This window comes from Rhinolophus sinicus, linkage group LG07 (assembly GCF_036562045.2).
Source record: "Rhinolophus sinicus isolate RSC01 linkage group LG07, ASM3656204v1, whole genome shotgun sequence".
NCBI classification, from domain to species: domain Eukaryota; kingdom Metazoa; phylum Chordata; class Mammalia; order Chiroptera; family Rhinolophidae; genus Rhinolophus; species Rhinolophus sinicus.
Genome location: NC_133757.1, coordinates 80,942,331 through 80,960,556, shown reverse-complemented (window position 1 = coordinate 80,960,556; position 18,226 = coordinate 80,942,331). Strand labels below are relative to the sequence as shown.

General features: G+C 40.7%; 1 protein-coding gene across 2 annotated transcripts; it reads right to left on the bottom strand.

Annotated features, from left to right (window-relative positions):
* Positions 1–472: 472 nt before the first annotated feature.
* On the bottom strand, positions 473–18,006 carry LOC109439472 (uncharacterized). 2 transcript variants are annotated; one of them, XM_074338038.1, is made up of 4 exons: positions 17,872–18,006; positions 3,186–3,312; positions 2,939–2,999; positions 473–2,261 (listed from the first exon to the last, which is right to left on the bottom strand). In XM_074338038.1, exons 1-4 carry the CDS (start codon positions 17,872–17,874, stop codon positions 608–610), a joined length of 1,845 nt encoding a protein of 614 aa, XP_074194139.1. In that variant the 5' UTR covers positions 17,875–18,006; the 3' UTR covers positions 473–607. The 2 variants fall into 2 exon arrangements, with proteins under 2 accessions (XP_074194139.1, XP_019575346.1); XM_019719787.2 differs by lacking the exon at positions 17,872–18,006 and adding an exon at positions 12,311–12,446.
* Between the last annotated feature and the right edge of the window lie 220 nt (positions 18,007–18,226).

The following is an 18,226-nucleotide window of genomic DNA, read 5'->3' as shown; positions in this document are numbered from 1 at the left end:
AACCATCTATTAGTAAGGAAAATTGAATAAATCTCTTCTGATGAAAGAAAAAAAAAGTTTTTCTCAAGGAGAAATGTTTATAATGGGTAGGAATATCCAGTACCTACCACACGAAACAAATAGGAAAATCCCAACAAGTACCAGTGTCATTATTCCCCTTAACTTATAAAACAATTATAAATTCATATAAAAATTAACCCTATTGGTATATTACAATTATATTTCATGGATCCAACAGACTTCAAAATGGGAAAACAAAAATTTTATAAGCTGATTTAAAGAAAAAGATTACCTACTAAAAGCTTATCTACTATTGCTTAGAGTACTTACAGAGTTGTCTCAACTCAGTGTTCATTTGCAAAAGTAACAAGCAGAATCCACAGTCCAGAGACTGACTTTCAGAATGACCCACCGATAAAAACAATGTATTTTTAACTTTAAAAACATTTCTTTCATGTTGTGAATTTTCTGGAGTATTATAAGAACTAATGTGCATTAGGCTTTCTCATATTACTTACATTTATGGCCATTTCTCTCCAGTGGAGTTTTCACATAACTTTGAGTGTATTTTTTACAACTGACATTTCCTGTATTAATCAGTTATACTTTATCCAGTGTGCATTCTCATGACATGCTTATGTAAGGATGTGGGCCAATTGAAGGCCTTTCCACAATGCTTACACTGAAGAAGTTTCTCTCCAGTGTGAATTCTTTCATGGCTTCTAAATGAACTGGGCCGACTAAAGGCTTTCCCACATTCTTCACATTTATATGGTTTCTCTCCAGTGTGCACTCTCATGTGACCCCGAAAGGTTGTGCGATAAATGAAGGCTTTCCCACATTCCTTACATTCATAGGGTTTCTCTCCAGTATGAGTTCTTTCATGTACTTGGACGTAACTGGAACAACTGAAGGCTTTACCACATATTTTACATTCATAGGGTTTCTCTCCTGTGTGAGTTCTTTCGTGTATTCGAAATGAACTGGGACAGTTGAATGCTTTCCCACATTCCTTGCATTTATAAGGTCCATCTCCAGTGTGTGTCATCATATGTCTTCGAAAGCTTGTGAGAGATACAAATGCTTTCCCACATTCCTCACATTTATATGGTTTCTCTCCAGTATGAGTTCTTTCATGGATTTGCAAACCTAGAGCAGAACTGAATGTTTTCCCACATTGTTTACATTCATAGGGTTTCTCTGCAGTGTGAGTCTTTTCATGTCTTCGAAAGGAAGTGGGACAACTGAGGGCTTTACCACATTGCTTACATATGTAGGGTTTCTCTCCAGTGTGAGTTCTCACATGGACTTGAAAAGTGGTGAGCCAATGGAAGGCTTTTCCACATTCTTTACATTGATAGGGTTTCTCTCCAGTGTGAGTTCTTTCATGTGTTCGAAAGGAACTGGAACAACTGAAGGCTCTACCACACTGTTTACATTCATAGGGTTTTTCTCCAGTGTGAGATCTTTCGTGTATTCGATATGAACTTGGACAATTGAATGCTTTCCCACATTCATTACATTTATAAGGTCCATCTCCCGTATGTGTTATCATGTGTCTTTGAAAGCTTCCAAGAGAAATGAAGGCTTTCCCGCATTCCTTGCAGTCATAGGGTTTCTCTCCAGTATGAGTTCTTTCATGTTTCCGAAGAGAACTGGGACAACTGAAGGCTTTATTACACTTTTTACATTCATAGGGTTTTTCTCCAGTGTGAGTCCTTTCATGACTTCGATAGGAACTGGGGCAACTGAGGGCTTTCCCACACTGCTTACATTCATAGGGTTTCTCTCCTGTGTGAGTTCTTTCATGTGTTTGGAAGGTCTGATGGTATCTAAAGGCTTTTCCACATTGTTTACATTGATAGGGTTTCTCTCCAGTGTGAGTCCGTTCATGTTTTCGAACAGACTGGCGATATCTAAAGGATTTCCCACATTCCTTACATTTATAGGATTTCTCTACACTGTGATTTCTTTCGTGTTTTTGAAAAGGTTGGAGATAACTGAAAGCTTTCCCGCATATCTTACACTTATAAAGCTTCTTTCCACCTTCCTGATACTTGTATGGTTTGGGCGCAGTGTGAGATCTCATGTGTCTATTAAGGGATGAACGACTCATGAAGACTTTCCCACACACACTGCACTCCCATGGTTTTACTTTAGTAGAAGTTTTCTTGTTCAGATTAAGATTTGGGATATGGCTGAAGTTTTCTCCACATTGACTACCTTCTTTATTTTCATAGAGTCTCTCGACCATATGACTTCTTTAAAAAAAAACACACGGAGTAAATGATTAGTGATTTACTAGTGATTAGTAAAATTAGAATTATGTATTTACAATTTATAGGGAAAGAGGTTTTCTGAACTGTCTGAATTGTTTGAAACTCAATACACTGAATGTTCTGAAAGAAGATTAGACCATAGCTGTTATCAAAGTAGTGATATTCGTATGTGGAGTTTCTGAATAATGATTCCAAGTGAACTATTTTGGAAAAACTGAACATCTATGTAATAATTAAGAAAACATATTTTTGGTAGCATTTTTCCAAAAGGAAATAAATTTTTTTTTTTCATGGCTCCAAACCCATGTTTTTATTTTATTTTATTAAATTTATTGGGGTGACAATTGTTAGTAAAATTACATAGATTTCAGGTGTACAATTCTGTATTACATCATCTATAAATCCCATTGTGTGTTCATCACCCAGAGTCAGTTCTCCTTCCATCACCATATATTCGATCCCCCTTACCCTCATCTCCCACCCCCCACCCCCCGCCCCCCTTACCCTCTGGCAACCACTAAACTATTGTCTGTGTCTATGAGTTTCTGTAAGGAAATAAATTTGAAGCTGGGTTATTTTCTGTCTGCTTGTTTTTAAATTTTCATGACATATGAAGATTCCCCTGTGGGACACTGCTTTCTGTTGTGAGTGTAACTCACCTTAGATTTCTTCTCTGGCTTTTGTACTGATCTTCAATGTGGTGGTCTTCCCATTTTTTCCCTAAGATGCAGATCCAGAAGAAAAAAATCACAGAATTAAGACATTACTGGTCTATGATGAGCTCTGCCCATGTCTGGTTTATTTACCAAAGTGTTCCCTTTCCCATTCTAAATCAGAGAACAATGCTGACAGACAAGAAACACTTGTTCTGTAAGTGACTAAGTGAAGGAATGTCATCATCCTTACCTATTGAGGCCAGGTTCCTGAAGGTTTCCCGCATCACATCTCTGTAGAGTTTCTTCTGTGAAGGATCCAGTAAGGCCCACTCCTCCAGGGTGAAGGTCACAGCCACATCCTCAAAGGCCACTGAGTCCTAAAACATCCACCACATGTACACAGGAAGACAGGTATGATAGACAGAACTGGGGATCTATAGTCAATTCATAAGAAGTTCACATATGATTCTGTGATCTCAAAATATTTATTTTACGACTCGGTCATCAGAATTCTTACTATACATAATCACTTCCTCCAATTTAATAATATCATGAAAACATGGAAATTATTTCTACATTTTTACTATGATCACTTCAAGTCTTACTGTTTCCTAATGGCTAGGGCCCAAAGCACATTGGAGAAATGCGAGAAATGCTATAGAAATGAAAGAAGTATTTCCATTTTAAGATCATCAATTCTTTGTAAGAAAAATCTTTCCTCTCCTTCCTTGTTACCCACTGTATCATGCAGCACTCCATGATGTGTGAGGTTTTAATGACTAAAAACTCTGTGAAGAACTGGAAGCTTTTTATTCTATTCTGATTCCTAAATATGGGAGGCCATTATTTGTGGTAATCCAGCAAACAAGTAGGACCAACTGGCCATACAGTCCTTAAGCACATCAGGACATTAGCAGTAGCCATACAGCTAAACGAATGAAAATATTCTGTGGAGAGTATTAATTTTAACTTGTCTATAAAAACATTTATCACAGATTGTTACTCGTTTTCATTTCTGTCCCATTTCATGGGGCTGGGAAGTTATTCAGAAGTGAACAGCTCAGGCATGACAACTTCGACCTCCACAAAATCCCTACACTCATGGGATTCAGAGCTGCTTCTCACCAATTTCTAGCATATACCCTTGTATGCACACGTGAGAGGATAAGATACCAGAGGATAAGATACCAGAAGAGCTCTTTCTGGTAAAACCGTAACAGTGTATCCTGGGCCCTGCTGACCCTGAGGGAGTTAACTGAAGACCACAATTTGCCCATCATCATTATACAAAAAAAATAAAAAAAAAAAATAAAGGGCTCAGTAGTGCTTTCCTCTAAAAGAACATAAAACTTCCCTTTTCCACTTTCAGGAGGCAATGATTTTCAACCAACCACTCTAGAGGCTGCCCTCACTCTTCTCATTTCCATGACCTCATGTGGTGTACAGGAACATGACAGCCTGACCTCTGGCCATAGGAATCCCTCAGCCACATAATTCCCTGAAAAACTGGTCTCTGAAAAAGATCATTAACCTATTGATATCTATATGCAGGGGATAGAGAAAATGCTCCCACCAGTAATTCTGATGGTAGAATTTACCCATTTGGTTAAGGAACAGAATAGGAAATCCCCACTTCTCAGTGGGTGCACAGAGTAAAACGAGCTGCTTGGGTTGGTGCTAATTACTCTTTCTATGGTGGACCTGTAGTACTTGCTCATCTGTAGTACTGCCTAGTACATTAGCAAGCCTGAGACTGCCGACTATGAGGAATGGCTGCTCACATGTTTGTCCTTCGCTGGTATTTGGGAACTGGGATATAAGAGGCCACACCACCCTAACTGATAAGAGTGGCTCAGTGTGCTTAAACTGTATATGCAAAGAATATAGTATGTCCCAAACTCTTGTTTTTGTTCTGAGAGTGAATTTTTGTTATGCTTGGCAGAGGGTGCCTGTGTGATCTGCACCCTGAAACCACTCTGAGCATTGAATTTCTAATGAGCTTCCCTGGAAGACAACAGATTACATTATGTTGTTACAACTTTGTTGTTGTGGAATTGAGCCCATCATGTCTAATTACACTAGGAGAGAACATCTGGAAGCTTGCATCTGGTTCCCTCCCTACAGGACAAATTTATTTACATACTAAACAAGACTAATGAATGACACTTACTGATCCTAATAAAAAATTTGAATTTTCCATTGGTTAACATAAAAGGAGAATGAAATAAATGAAAATATTGTGCAAGTTCTTAGAAATAATTCAATGTTACCTCTCCCAAAATATATCTTTATAAAATTCCATCAATCCCCAAAACAGACCTTTTAGGAGTCAACAAAAACAATTCCTCCAAACCTGATAGGAAGAATGAGTCGAAAAATGGTCAGGTCTTCTGAAGAACAAAGTGGCTGCTTGCCTAATATACAACAAGAATTCTTAAACCACGGAATTTCAGATAACTTCAAACTATACTGCAAAGACACAATAATCAAAATAGTATGATATTGGTAAAAAAAAGAGACACAAAGACCAATGGAACAGAACTGAAAGCCCAGAGATAAACCCACACATATGGCCAACTAATTTTCAACAAAGGAGCCAAGAATATACAATGGCAAAAGTAAAGTCTCTTCAATAAATGGTGTTGGGAAAACAGGACAGCCATATGTAAAAGAATGAAACTAGACTGTTATCTTATACCACACACAAAAATGAACTCAAAATGGATTAAAGACTTGAATGTAAGATCTGAAACAATAAAATACATAGAAGAAAACATAGGCATTAAGCTACTGGATATCAGTCTTAGTGTTTTTGTGAATTTGACTCTAAAGGCAAGGAAAACACAAACAAAAATAAACAAATGGGACTTCAATAAACTAAAAAGCTTTTGCACAGCAACGGAAACCAACAAAACAAAAAGGCAACCAACTACATGGGAGAACATATTTGCAAATGATATTTCTGATAAGGGGTTAATCTCCCCAAAATATGAAGAACTCATACAACTCAACAACAATGAAAGAAACCAACATGATTTAAAAAAATGGGCAGACATTTCACCAAAGATGTACAAATGGCCACTAGGCACATAAAAAGATATTCAACATCACTAACTATTAGGGAAATGAAAATCAAAATCACAGTGAGATATCACCTCATACCTATTAGAATGGCTATTATCAAAACAACAAGAACAAATGTTTCTTGGGGAATACTTGGAGAGAGGGGAACCCTTGTATACTGTTGGTGGGAGCGTAAACTGAAACAGCCACTATGAAAACCAGTATGGAGGTTCCTCAAAAAATTAAGAATAGAATTACCATATGATCCAGCAATTTGTCCTCTAAGTATTTATCCAAAGAATATGAAAACATGAATTCAAAAAGATATCTGCACCCCTATGTTCACTGCAGCATTCCAGATGTGGAAACCTAAGTGTCCATCAACAGATGAATTGATAAAGAGGATGTGGATTATATACAGAGGGCGCCAAAAAAATGTAGACACATTTTAAGAAAGGAAAAAACTGTATTAAAATTGTTAATACTCAATGTATACTGATAACAAAAGATGAATACAAGTCATGTGTATATAGTTTTTTGGCACCCCTGGAATATACAATAGAATATTACTTAGGCATAAAAAGAAGAAATATTGCCATTTGTGACAATGGATGACAAATGGATCTTGAGGATATTATGCCAAGGGAAGTAAGTCAGGCGGAAAAGGATAAAAACCATATGATACAGACAACAGACGGGTGGTTATCAGAGGACAAGAGGGTGGGGAGAAGGCAAAATGAGTAAAGGGGGTCAAATATATGGTGATGGATGGAAACTAGACTTTTGGTGGTGAGCATGCTGTACAGTGTCTAGAGATGTTGAAGTAACAGTGTTGCCCACCTGAAATTTATGTTATTAACCAACATTACCTCAATAGAAAATAAAATGGTGAAAAAAAGTTAAAGAATTACATTTGGAAAAGAACGTAATTTTACTATTTTCATTTGCCCTGTAATGTGGCAGTCTGAGTTTCAAGTCACAAATTTTGGCAGCAAAAATTGGTAACAAGTATCTGTTTTTAAAGTGGTTACATAATCTCACCATCATATTCACTTTTTTTTTTTAAATTAAAGTTTACTGGGGTGACAGTTGTTAGTAAAATTACCTAGATTTCAGGTGTACAATTCTGTCATACATCATCTGTGTATCACATTGTGTGTTCACCACCCAAAGTCAGTTCTCCTTCTATCACCATATATTGGATCCTTTTTACCCTCATCTACTGCCCTCTCCCCCCTAATCCTCTGGTAACCACTAGACTATTGTCTATGTCTATATTCACCTTTAAAAAAGAAGAGTGACGTACTGGTATGAAATCATGCGAAGGATTTACCAATAGAATACTTAAGCAAAGCGTATTGTAAGATATTCACCACGTGACACTGTCTACAACTCTTCCAGTTACCTGCAGAGGTAGGAGGAACCCCACCAGAGATTTGGCTGAGATGTCTAGACTGATGACAACACACACATGCCAAAGGGTCTGAAAGAATTTATGTTTATTACTTCCCTCCTGGAAGTATCTGAAGAGGGCAGGCCTCTCAAGCAGGTGAGAAATGCCTTGAGAGGGCAAGAAAAGGAGCCTCGCCTGGGTTTTCACTGAGGTTAGGTAGGGGGTGGGGTAGGGCGAGACTTTGTGCACAGGGGCAGCACCTTCCATGGACTGAATCTTTCACCAGCACTGAGGGAGTGAGAACCCCAGGCTTCCTTATCGCCACGCCATGTACAGACGTGGGGCAGAAGGGGAAATAAGGAGGGCTGAAGGTTTAAAGCTGTCAGCAAACATCAAAAAACAGACTCAGAGCCTTTTGGTCTTTGGTCTGGTATGTGCGGCGCTTGGAAAATGGCATTCAGTCCTCACAAGAAAAAACCCAGAGAACTAAAAATCAACAATTCTTTTTAGATCCATCAGAGAATTGAGGTTACAGGGAAACTGCGGGTTCCAAAATTAGAGAGACAAAAAACTTAGCCATTTAAAAATATGCCCAGAACATTCTGTTCTTAGCAAGGCCTGTCCTCAGTCTATTTTACAAGAGTGTATGTAAGTGACTGGGATTTTCCAGGTGCTAAATGATGGGGGTGGGGACAGGCAACTGGAGTCCCCTCTAGCCTTCCTGCTCACCAAAGGTGGGGGTGGGAGACTGAGATAGATGTTTTCCTCTCCTGACAACCAATATGTGGCATCTCAGAACTGACACTGCTGCTCCAACTGTCACCAAATGTATGTCCAACAGTTCAATTCAATACTAACACTACCCAGAGTTAGTGTCAGACTTCCCAGACTAAGCACTCACTCCTACAAGACTGCCCCCGCTTCAGATGCCAGCCATAAAACAGGTGCCTGGGCTACCGACATTTCTACCCAGTTGTCCCCAAGTCTATAGATTCCCTCGACACCCTTTTAGGTCTGGTAATTTGCCAGAACAATCCTAGCATCCAGGAAGGCATTTGATTTACTATTATTGGTTTTGAGAAAGGATACAGCCCCGGAACAGGCAAATGGAAGGGATGCATAGGGAAAAGTATGGGGACAGGGGGTGAAGGGGTGGGGTTAACCCGGAGCTTCCACAAGCAATCCTCCCAGCACCTCGATGTGTTTACCAACCTGGAAGCGCTCTAAATCCTGTCTTTAAGCATTTTGATGGACGTTTCAATTACATAGGGACAACTGATTAACTCAAGACTGTTGGTGATTAACTCAATGTCCAGCCGATCTTAATCCCCACCCCGCTGGAGGATGGAATTGGGGCTCAAGTAGTCAACCTCTAATCAAGGCTTGGTGTTTCTGAAGCTCTCCAGGAGCCCACCAAGAAATGCCTCATTAGAACAAAAGACGCTGTATCACCCCTTTCATTCAGGAGATTTCACGGACTTTAGAAGGTCTTTGCTGAATTGATCAGTGTCATCAGACAACCAAATTTACTGAAAATACTTCATCATCAAGAAAGATATTAGGAAACACTTACATACAAATACTTGGAGGTTAAACAACACACTTCTAAATAACTCATGGATCAAAGAAGTCTCAAAAACAATGAAAAATTATTTTGAACTAAACAAAAATGAAAATACAATTTACCAAAATTTGTGGGATGTAACAAAAACATTATCTAGAGGGAAATTTATAGCATTGAAAGTATACACTTTAAAAAAGGTATCTGTAATCAAACCAGAAAAATAAAATCAAATTAAACCTAAGTAAGCACAAAAGTAGAAATATAAATCAGAGAAGAAATCAACAAAAATTACAGGAAACCAAAAGATTCTTTGAAAAGATTAATAAAATTGAGAAACATCTATACAAGCTGAGAAAAAAGAGAAAAGACAAATTATTAAGAATGAAAAGGAAGGTGAAAATGTAAAGGCATTTGACAAAATTCATAATCTATTTATGGTAGCAAACTAGGACTAGAGAGGCATTCCCTTTTCTTGAGAAAGATCATTACAAGAAACCTGCAGTTAACATATACTTAATGGGGAAAAATTGGATGCTTTTCTGGTAAAATCAGGGAGAAGGCAATGATGTCCTCTTTACCAATCCTAATCAACACTGTACTGGAAGTCTAAGCTAATACAATAAGACAAGAAAAACAAATAAAAGGTATACAGAATGAGAAGTAAAAAATTAAACTGTCTTTGTCACATAAGATGTGATTATCTATGGAGAAAATCTCAAAGAAAACAATAACAAAGAAAATCTCTTGAACTAATAAGAGGACAGCGTAAGGCTGAAAAATAAATGGTTAATTTACAAAAGTCAATCCTTTCCTGTAGATCTAAACAAATGTAATCAACTGATATTTCGCAAAGGATCAAAGGCAATCCAATGGAGAAAACACAGCATTTTCAACAAATAGTGCCAGGAAAGCTAGACATCCAGATGCAAAAATCAATTAATCTAGACACATATTACATTTTCAAAAAACTAACTAAAAATAGATCATAGATCTTATATAAAATGCAAAACTACAAAACTACTAGAAGATAACATAGGAGAAAATCTAGGTGACCTAAGGTTTGGTGATGTATTTTTTAGATACAACATCAAAAGCAAGACTGATGAAAGAAAAAATAAGTTTGACTTTATTAAAATAAAACCTGCCTGGTGAAAGACAGTGTTTAGAGATTGAAAACACAAGCCACGGACTAGGAGAAAAATCGCTGCAAAACACTAATCTGATAAACGACTGGTATCTAAAATGTCCAAATAACTCTTAAAACCCAACAAGAAGACAAACAACACAATTAAAAAGGACAAAAGATCTGAACACACACTTCACCAAACAAGAAAAACAAATGGTAAATATGCATAGGAAAAGATGCTCAACAGCACGTATCACTAGGAATTGCAAATACAAGAAGAATGAGATATTACTAAACACTTATTACAGTGGCTAAATTCAAAGCATGGAGAATAAATACCAAATGATGGTAAAGATGTGAAGCAACAGGCCCTTATCCATTGCTGGTGAGAATGGAAAAATGGTGTGTCTACTTTGGAAGACAAGCAGTTTCTTAATAAACTAAACTTATTCTTTGACAATTCAGCCATCATTCTCCTTATTTCCCCAAATAAGTTGAAAATCTATGTTCATAAACAAACTTGCACATGAATGGAAAGGCTTCCTCTCTCAGATTAAAGGCTTTAATTCTCACAACTCTTAGCCAGATCCAATTTAAGGTTCTCACCCCCCACCCCAAGTTCATAAACACTTCCTCTAGAAAACAGAACTGACCTTCACAGACTTTCTCACTGTACACAAATTACTGTGAGTGCACCTACATTGTGGCTGGAACGCGGAAGTCTACGTCTAGAAACAGGCCCAAGGAAACCACAGATACAACCTTAGAAAAGGGATCGCGGTCCTCCATCCCCTACCTCTGCACCCCTAGCTTTCCAGGGCTATAGCTTCTCTCAGCGTAAAGGCTCCTTCCATGGTGGGTGTGAGGACACTTGCAGGGGGAGGCTCCCAGGAAGAACCAACAGGGCCTTCAAGTATTTCCTTTGCAGGCTCAACGGGGCCTTAGCTTGGGTCACTGACCTCAGGCTTCTGCTTCCCACCAAATTGCTCTGGACCACCACAGACATTTTAAATACACAAACCCAATGTTTGAACAATCCAGAAAAATCATTCAAATCCAGTGTTTATGTGTAAAGGATAGAAGAAAATTGTAAGGCATTTTTCTATTTCAATAAGAAAACCTGCAAGTACATATTCCTTTCAGAAAATAAATGTCAGTTAATTATTACTTCCATGGCAAGTGTTTGGAAAACAGTCAAAGCCCTGATACTACATTTGAAATCACCCAAAAGAAAAGAACAGATCTTAGAATGCTGCTAAACCTGCTTATGGAAGAAAAAAAGGAAAAAAAGTTTTTTAACAAATTTAACACAATAGTGCAATATTTTTTTATCCCTGAAATTCACCCCTTTTTTGCCTCTTTGGAAGTACTTTACACTGTCTGTCAAGATCTACTGATTAAATACATTTATATTTATTGAAAAATAGAGAATTAAAGTGAATAAAGTCACAAACCCAGAGAAGGGTAGTGCTGACCCAGAACTGTGATGAAAGGACAGATCACCCAGGAAAGTTACCAAACAGGGACACCCATTGGATGTCGGTGCCCAGGAAAGTTACTGGGGGGAGAGGCATGTGGCTTTTTATACAAAATAGTTCCAGCTGATTATTCTATGCTTTTCTCTTATGTCAAATATTCACAGGCAAAAAAATAAAACTTTAAAAAGAGCCATCCATGGCTGTGTGGAGAAATGATAAACAATTAAAATACTGCGTAGTGTGAAATGCACCACGGAGGACAAACAGTTAATAATGATGCCGTGAACTGGAGAGGGGAAGATGGCGTTTGGGAATGCAGGGAAAGATCTGGAAATTTAGGGATTGATAGTACCAGGAAGACCTAGGCTGGGAGGACAAGGTCATGGATTTGAGGCCGTGCTCCCCAAACATCTGGAAAACTCAGGAGTAAATGGGTGCCCCCGGGGAGAAAGGAGAGACTGGGGACCCGAGACCAGCTATTCCCATGTAGGAACCCAGAGACCGAGTCACGATTGTCTCCTGATGGCCCTTTCAGTGGTAACCGCAAATTCTGGGGGAGACGCAGCCGCACGGTGACCACAGAAAACTCTAGGGGATTCCGGTTGCCGGCCGAGCCCCAAAGCTGTTTGCCGCGCCCCTGGCGGACTCGCATCTGAAAACTCTTTAGTGACCGCGAGGAGGCCGGTCCAGCCACGCTGGTTTCACCAAACCCTCCTTCCCCCTCTTCAGACACTCGGCCCCGCACACTCACCATTTCTCGGTTTCTGGGGTTCCCTGTCTTCTACGCTTAGACTCTTGCGGCAACTGCAGGTGACAGGACAGAAGATGTGGCGGAGCCACCTGAAGCCTTAAAGGGCAGCGAGAGGGTACACGAGCCAAGCTGCAGGAAGAAGCGGCGTACACCCAGTCCACGCCATCCATGCCGTCATATAGCACCGCCCCCACGTACGTTACTTGCGACTCCTCTGATTGGACAGTTCGTAAGGCCCCGCCCTTCCCTGCCTGAGTGACAGCAGGCTGGAGGTCTCGTCTTTGAGCTGACCTTGTCTTGGCTGCGGGTCAGAACCTACCTTTTCAGAGGACCCTGTGTTTAACCGTAAGATGGCTAGGCCATTCACGGAACTGTGACCCTTCTTCACAAACACACTTAAAAGTGACCTCACCATAAGTAATGAATGATGAGTCTGGTTCCATTTTGATTTTTGACCTGTTCCAATAGGGAGACATCACCCTGCCCTCCCCCACCCCCACTCATCTGGTACTTTTATAGAATCCCACGGTCTTAGGGGCACTTGGCTCTGGTGGAAGTTTGACTCCACAGTCCTAGACCAGATCCGAGCCCTCAGACGACAGCATGTGTGAAACATATGAGGCAAAGTAATTCATTCCTTGAAAGATCAAAGGAGGCAAAACTAAAAGACCACTGCTTAGTGAAAAATAGTAGATGGCAAAAGTATGAAAAAATAAAGAATCAGGACAGTGGTCGTCTATGGGGCAGGACAGAGATGAGTCAGGGACGGGAATATCAGGCCACTGCCCACAGGCCATTTATGAATCTTGAGGATTCCAAGGCTGTTCATGTTGTTATTACTAAGTGTTACCACAACATGGTTTGTACAGTCTTTTCTGAATATATTTGATGATAAAAATTTTAAGTCAGGATAGAAAAGAACATCATTTGTTTATGTTCATTTGTCCTGTTATGTGGCAATCTGAGTATTCATTCATGGTTTCAACAGGAAAAATTGGTAACAAGCCATGTGTCTATTTAGAAAGAATGGGTTACATAAATTCATCATCATATGTACTTTTTCAAAACAGAGGATATTGATATGAAAAGATCTGGAAATTTTATCAACAGAACAAATAAGCAAAGTGTATTGCCATATATACACCACGTTACCATTCCTATAACCTGCAGAGACAGGTGGACCCCCAATTCCACCCAAGGTTTGGTTGACTAGTGGGGACTAACACACACCTACCAGGAATATGTGAAAGGGTTTATGACTTCCGTAATGGAAATGTCTGGAGAGGGGAGAGGAGGCCTCTCAAAGCCAGTGAGAAATGGCTTGAGAGAGCAAGGAAAGGATCCTGGCTTGTTTTTTTTTTTTTTGATTGAGATTAGGGGGTAGGCTAGGGTTAGAGTTCACATGCACAGACACCAAGGGGGCTTTTCATGGATTGAATCTCTTGCCAGCGCCAAAGGAGTGAGCAGCCAGGTGCTTTTTTTTTTTTTTTTTTTTTTTATATCACCTTGTACAGATGTGGGGCACATGGGGAAGAAGGAGAGGTAAGGCTTTAAAGTTGTCAGCTGTCGGATAATAGAAAATACATACAGGCATACCTTGGAGATATTGCGGATTTAGTTCTAGACCACTACAATAAAGTGAGTATTGTAATAAAGGGAGTTGGAATCTTTTTACTGGTTGAGGGTCTTGCCCTCATTTTGTAAAAACCACAACATAAGTAAAGCACAATAAAGCAAAGTCTGCCAGCATGTTGGTCTCTGACCCTGATTTTTGGCAGACAGCTCCTGAAACCCTTGTAAATTCTGAAGTGATAAGAGCACTTAAGAGCATCTTTTGTTCTAATGAGGCAACTCTGGTTGAGCTCCTGGGTGGGGGTTTCACCAGAAACACTAAGCAATGCTTTGGAGCTTGGCATTTTCAGCCCCACCCACCCCGTCCTCCAGAGAGGGGCGAGGGGTCAAAAATGGAGTTAAAAATTGATTATGCCTTTGTGAGGAAGACTGCATATTCCCAATAGTATGGGGTTCACAGAACTTCCAGGTTGGTGAGACTATTCACATACCGGGAAGGCAACACACCCCAAGTTCATTGGGACTTTTCCAGACCTCACCCTAAGTATCTCTTCATTTATCTGTTCATCTTTATCCTTTATCATATCCTTTAATAAACCGGTAAACGTAAGTGTTTCTCTGAGTTCTGGGAGTTGCCCTAGTAAATTGATTGAACTCAAAGAGGGAGTTACAGGAATCTCTGATTTGTAGCCAAGTCAGAAATAAGCTGTGAGTAACCTGGAGACCTACTACTTGCTATTGGCATCTGAAATGTGTGTATGTGTGTGGGGGGGGCAGTCTCGTGGGACTGAGACCTTAACCTGTAGGATATGACATTATCTCCAGATACATAGTGTTATGATTGAGTTAAGTTATAGGACACCAGCTGGTGTCACAGAGAATTGCTTCTTGTGGGGAAAAATGCTCACACAGTTGGTGACCAGAAGTGTCAGAACTGAAGTGTTCTAGGTGAAAGTGAAGGAGACACATAGGAGGCAAGAACTGAGTTTTATATACTCAGGAAGAAAACTGTGTTTTTCCAACATACTAGCAGTCAAACATTAAAACAGAGTCAGAGACCTCTGGTTACTCATCTGTATTGTAAGGAGCTTAGAAGGTGACATTCCCATCCTCACCAGAAAAAAAAGCAAACTTAAAATCAACAACTCTTTTTAGAGTTATCAAAGAATTGAGGTCTCAGGGCAAACTGGTGTCTCCAAAACTGGAAAGAGAGACAGGAAAATAACCAACTTAAAAAATGCCCACAACATTCTGTTCTTGTTAACAAGGCCTGTCCTCAAAGATTCTGTTTCACCAGCGCCTAGCAGGCTGGGATTTTACCGGCGCCAAACTGACATGGTGGGTGGGAAACTGGGAACTTAAGTTCCCTCTAGCCTTTCTGCCTGACCTAAGTTGAGGCTGGGGGCAGACACTTAAAAACACTTGTGAGGGTGGCTGGTTAGTTCAGTTGGGTAGAGCACGGTGCTGGTAGCACCAATGTTACCGGTTTGATCCCGGTATGGGCCACTGAAAGCTGCGCCCTTCTTAAAAACAAAAACAAAAAGACAAAAAAAACACCCCAGAACACTTGTGAGGTTCACAGGCAGGTTATCCTGCTGACAGTGAATATGTGGTGTGTTTTCCAAACTACTTCCCCACCTCTCTGATACCACCTGGGTGGCCTATGATTCAATTCTACCACTAACCAGAGTTTAACACCATACTCCACAGTGTAAGGCTCAGTCCCTTCAGGGCATTATATAATGATAAAGGGGTCAATTTTCCAAGAGGACATAGTAATCCTTCACATGTATGTGCATAATAACACAGGAGCAAAATACACAAGGCAAAAACAGAGATATGTGGGCAGTGAATCTTCTTAAGTTAGACTTTTCTATCTTACAAATTTATTTAAAATAAACTGAGAAATTTGTGTGACCATGTAGGACTATTTATTTACTAGTCTTTCTTTAAATTTAACTTTTGTACATAGGAACCCACTCTAAGATTTAATTCCTTTAAGCACTAATGGTTATAAAAGTGTAACCCACAGAAAGTGAAAATTCTCAAAATTTTCAAATCTCTTGCTAACTAAAAGGACAAATTGTATCCTAGTTTGTCCTTCCCCTCTAGCTCACATGGGGCTATTTTAGGAATAAGTAGTATATTATGATGCAATAGGCATTTGGATTTGCCTCCTTAAATGTAGTAGGATTTCCAAAGATGTACATAAACTTTGATTAGTTTTCCCCACATCAAATAAAACAGAAATTCAATTACTTTAGCCTTTTAAATTTCAGTGTTCTCCAGGGACACTCACATACAAAACACTGATGTAAAAATGAAACGTGGACCTGAAAACTTAAACACATTCATCTCACATCTTGAGGCTCTCTTGCCTAAAAGGAACAAAAAGTCTAATTCCACAATTTTCTTGCCTTACTGATATCATATCTCAATCAACTTACATTTTTAAGCCAAGAAACTAAAAATGTTATTTCTCACCAGGGAATAAAAGTATACGGTGCTCAGGGAGACCAGAGCCAAAGGGCTACACTATTCAGTCGATAAAGGATCCAAAGGAAAGAAACACAAGTTATTGGAATCAGCTCAGATGAACAGCCTGCTTTCCACAGCAGGAAAGCCACTTTTAGAGGGTTCTACATTCCAGACTTTCCCGGATGAGACAGAACCCCTGGAGTGGGTCAGTCATTGGGGAAGGAGGGAGGGACCCCTGAGCCGCCCCAGGAACTCTGGGAGCTCCCACACTTTCCTCTTCTGGGGGAATAATGGAAACGCTCCCTCCCTTAGGCTTCATCTCACAGTGAGGAAACTCTCAGCTGGATTCAGTATAAGGTTCTGACCCAAATGAACTCCTAATTCACAAACCCTAACCCAGGACACAGAACTCCTCTCCCCGACTTTCTCCACGTGCACAAATCACACCTGCACTGTGGATGCAAAACTCCTACCTATGTCTAGAAACAGTCCCGTGGAACCACAAGTAAAACCTAAGAAAGGGCGTCACTGCCCACCAGGTACTCCTGCACCCCCAGCTCTCCAGGGCTGCAGCTTCTCTCAGTGTAAAGGCCCCTCCACGTGGGTGTGAGCAGGTAGGACACCTGCAGGGGAGGCTCCCCAGGAAGAACCACTGGGCTTTCAAGTACTTTCCTTTACGGGTTCAAGGCGCCTGAACTTAGATACCCTGCCTTCAGGTCTCCACCCCCCACTGGAGTTGCTTTGGAACATTTTGATATTTTAAATACCAAAAATCCAGTGTTTGAACAATCCAACCAAATCACACAAACCCAGTATTTACATGAAAACGAAGGAAGAAAAAGGGCCTTTCATTTGTTCAATTAGAAAACCCCTAATACTATATTCTTTTCCGAAAAAGATGTCAATGAATTATATCTTCAGGAAAAGTAATTGGTTTGTAAATATTTAATCATACTTGAACACTTCTGCTGTGCAAGTCTAAACCTGGAATTTTATTTGAAAACACCCAAAGTAAAAAACAGACCTCAGAAACTTACTACACATTCTCAGAAAGAGTGAGCGATTTCTACCTCCACAAATAGAATGGATTTGAGACCCTGCTTCCCAAACATTTGGAAAGAAAACTCAGGAGAAAACGGGTGCCACTGGGGAGAAAGGAGGGGCTGGGGACCACACAGACCTTAGGTCCTCCCTCGTATGATCCCCGCAGATCCAGTCACGACTGTCCCCTGATGACCCTCCCCGTGGTCACCGCACCGTCTGGGGAGACGCGAGGCTGCGGGCGCAGAACTACCCAGAGACACTCCCCGGCCGGGGCGAAATCGCCGCGTGTAGTGACGGGACAGGACGCCCCGGGGTCCCCGCTGCCGGCCCAGCCCCCAAGCTGCGTTGTTGGAGTTGACTGAGGACCTACCAGCGCCCCTGCGGGCCTTGGCGCCACAGAGTCCGAATTTGACCGCGGGTCGGTCCACTGCCGTTGGGTTCTGGGACACCCGCTCTTCCACACTCACCATTTCCCGATTTCTGGGGTTCCTGGGCCTCGTCCCTATAGCTCCGGCGGCCAGTGCAGGTCACAGCGGGACTGACGCTGCATCAGAGACACCTGGATCGTTAACCACAGGTGAGTCGCGGGATCCAGAGCGCAATCAGTAGCATCCCTGCGTTTGTCTGAGCGTCGCCCCACCCATCTGCCTTGCTGACCCGCCCCTCTGCCCCCCCCCCCCCCCCCGTTTTTCTGAGTGACAGCCCAGGGGAGGTCAGATGGTTGAACAGAACAAGCTTCGGTCGGTGTGTGAGGGCCCAGTATCTTCCAGAGAGGTTCTTTTTTCTTTCTTCTTATTTTTTCCTTAGTATTTTCATCTTTTA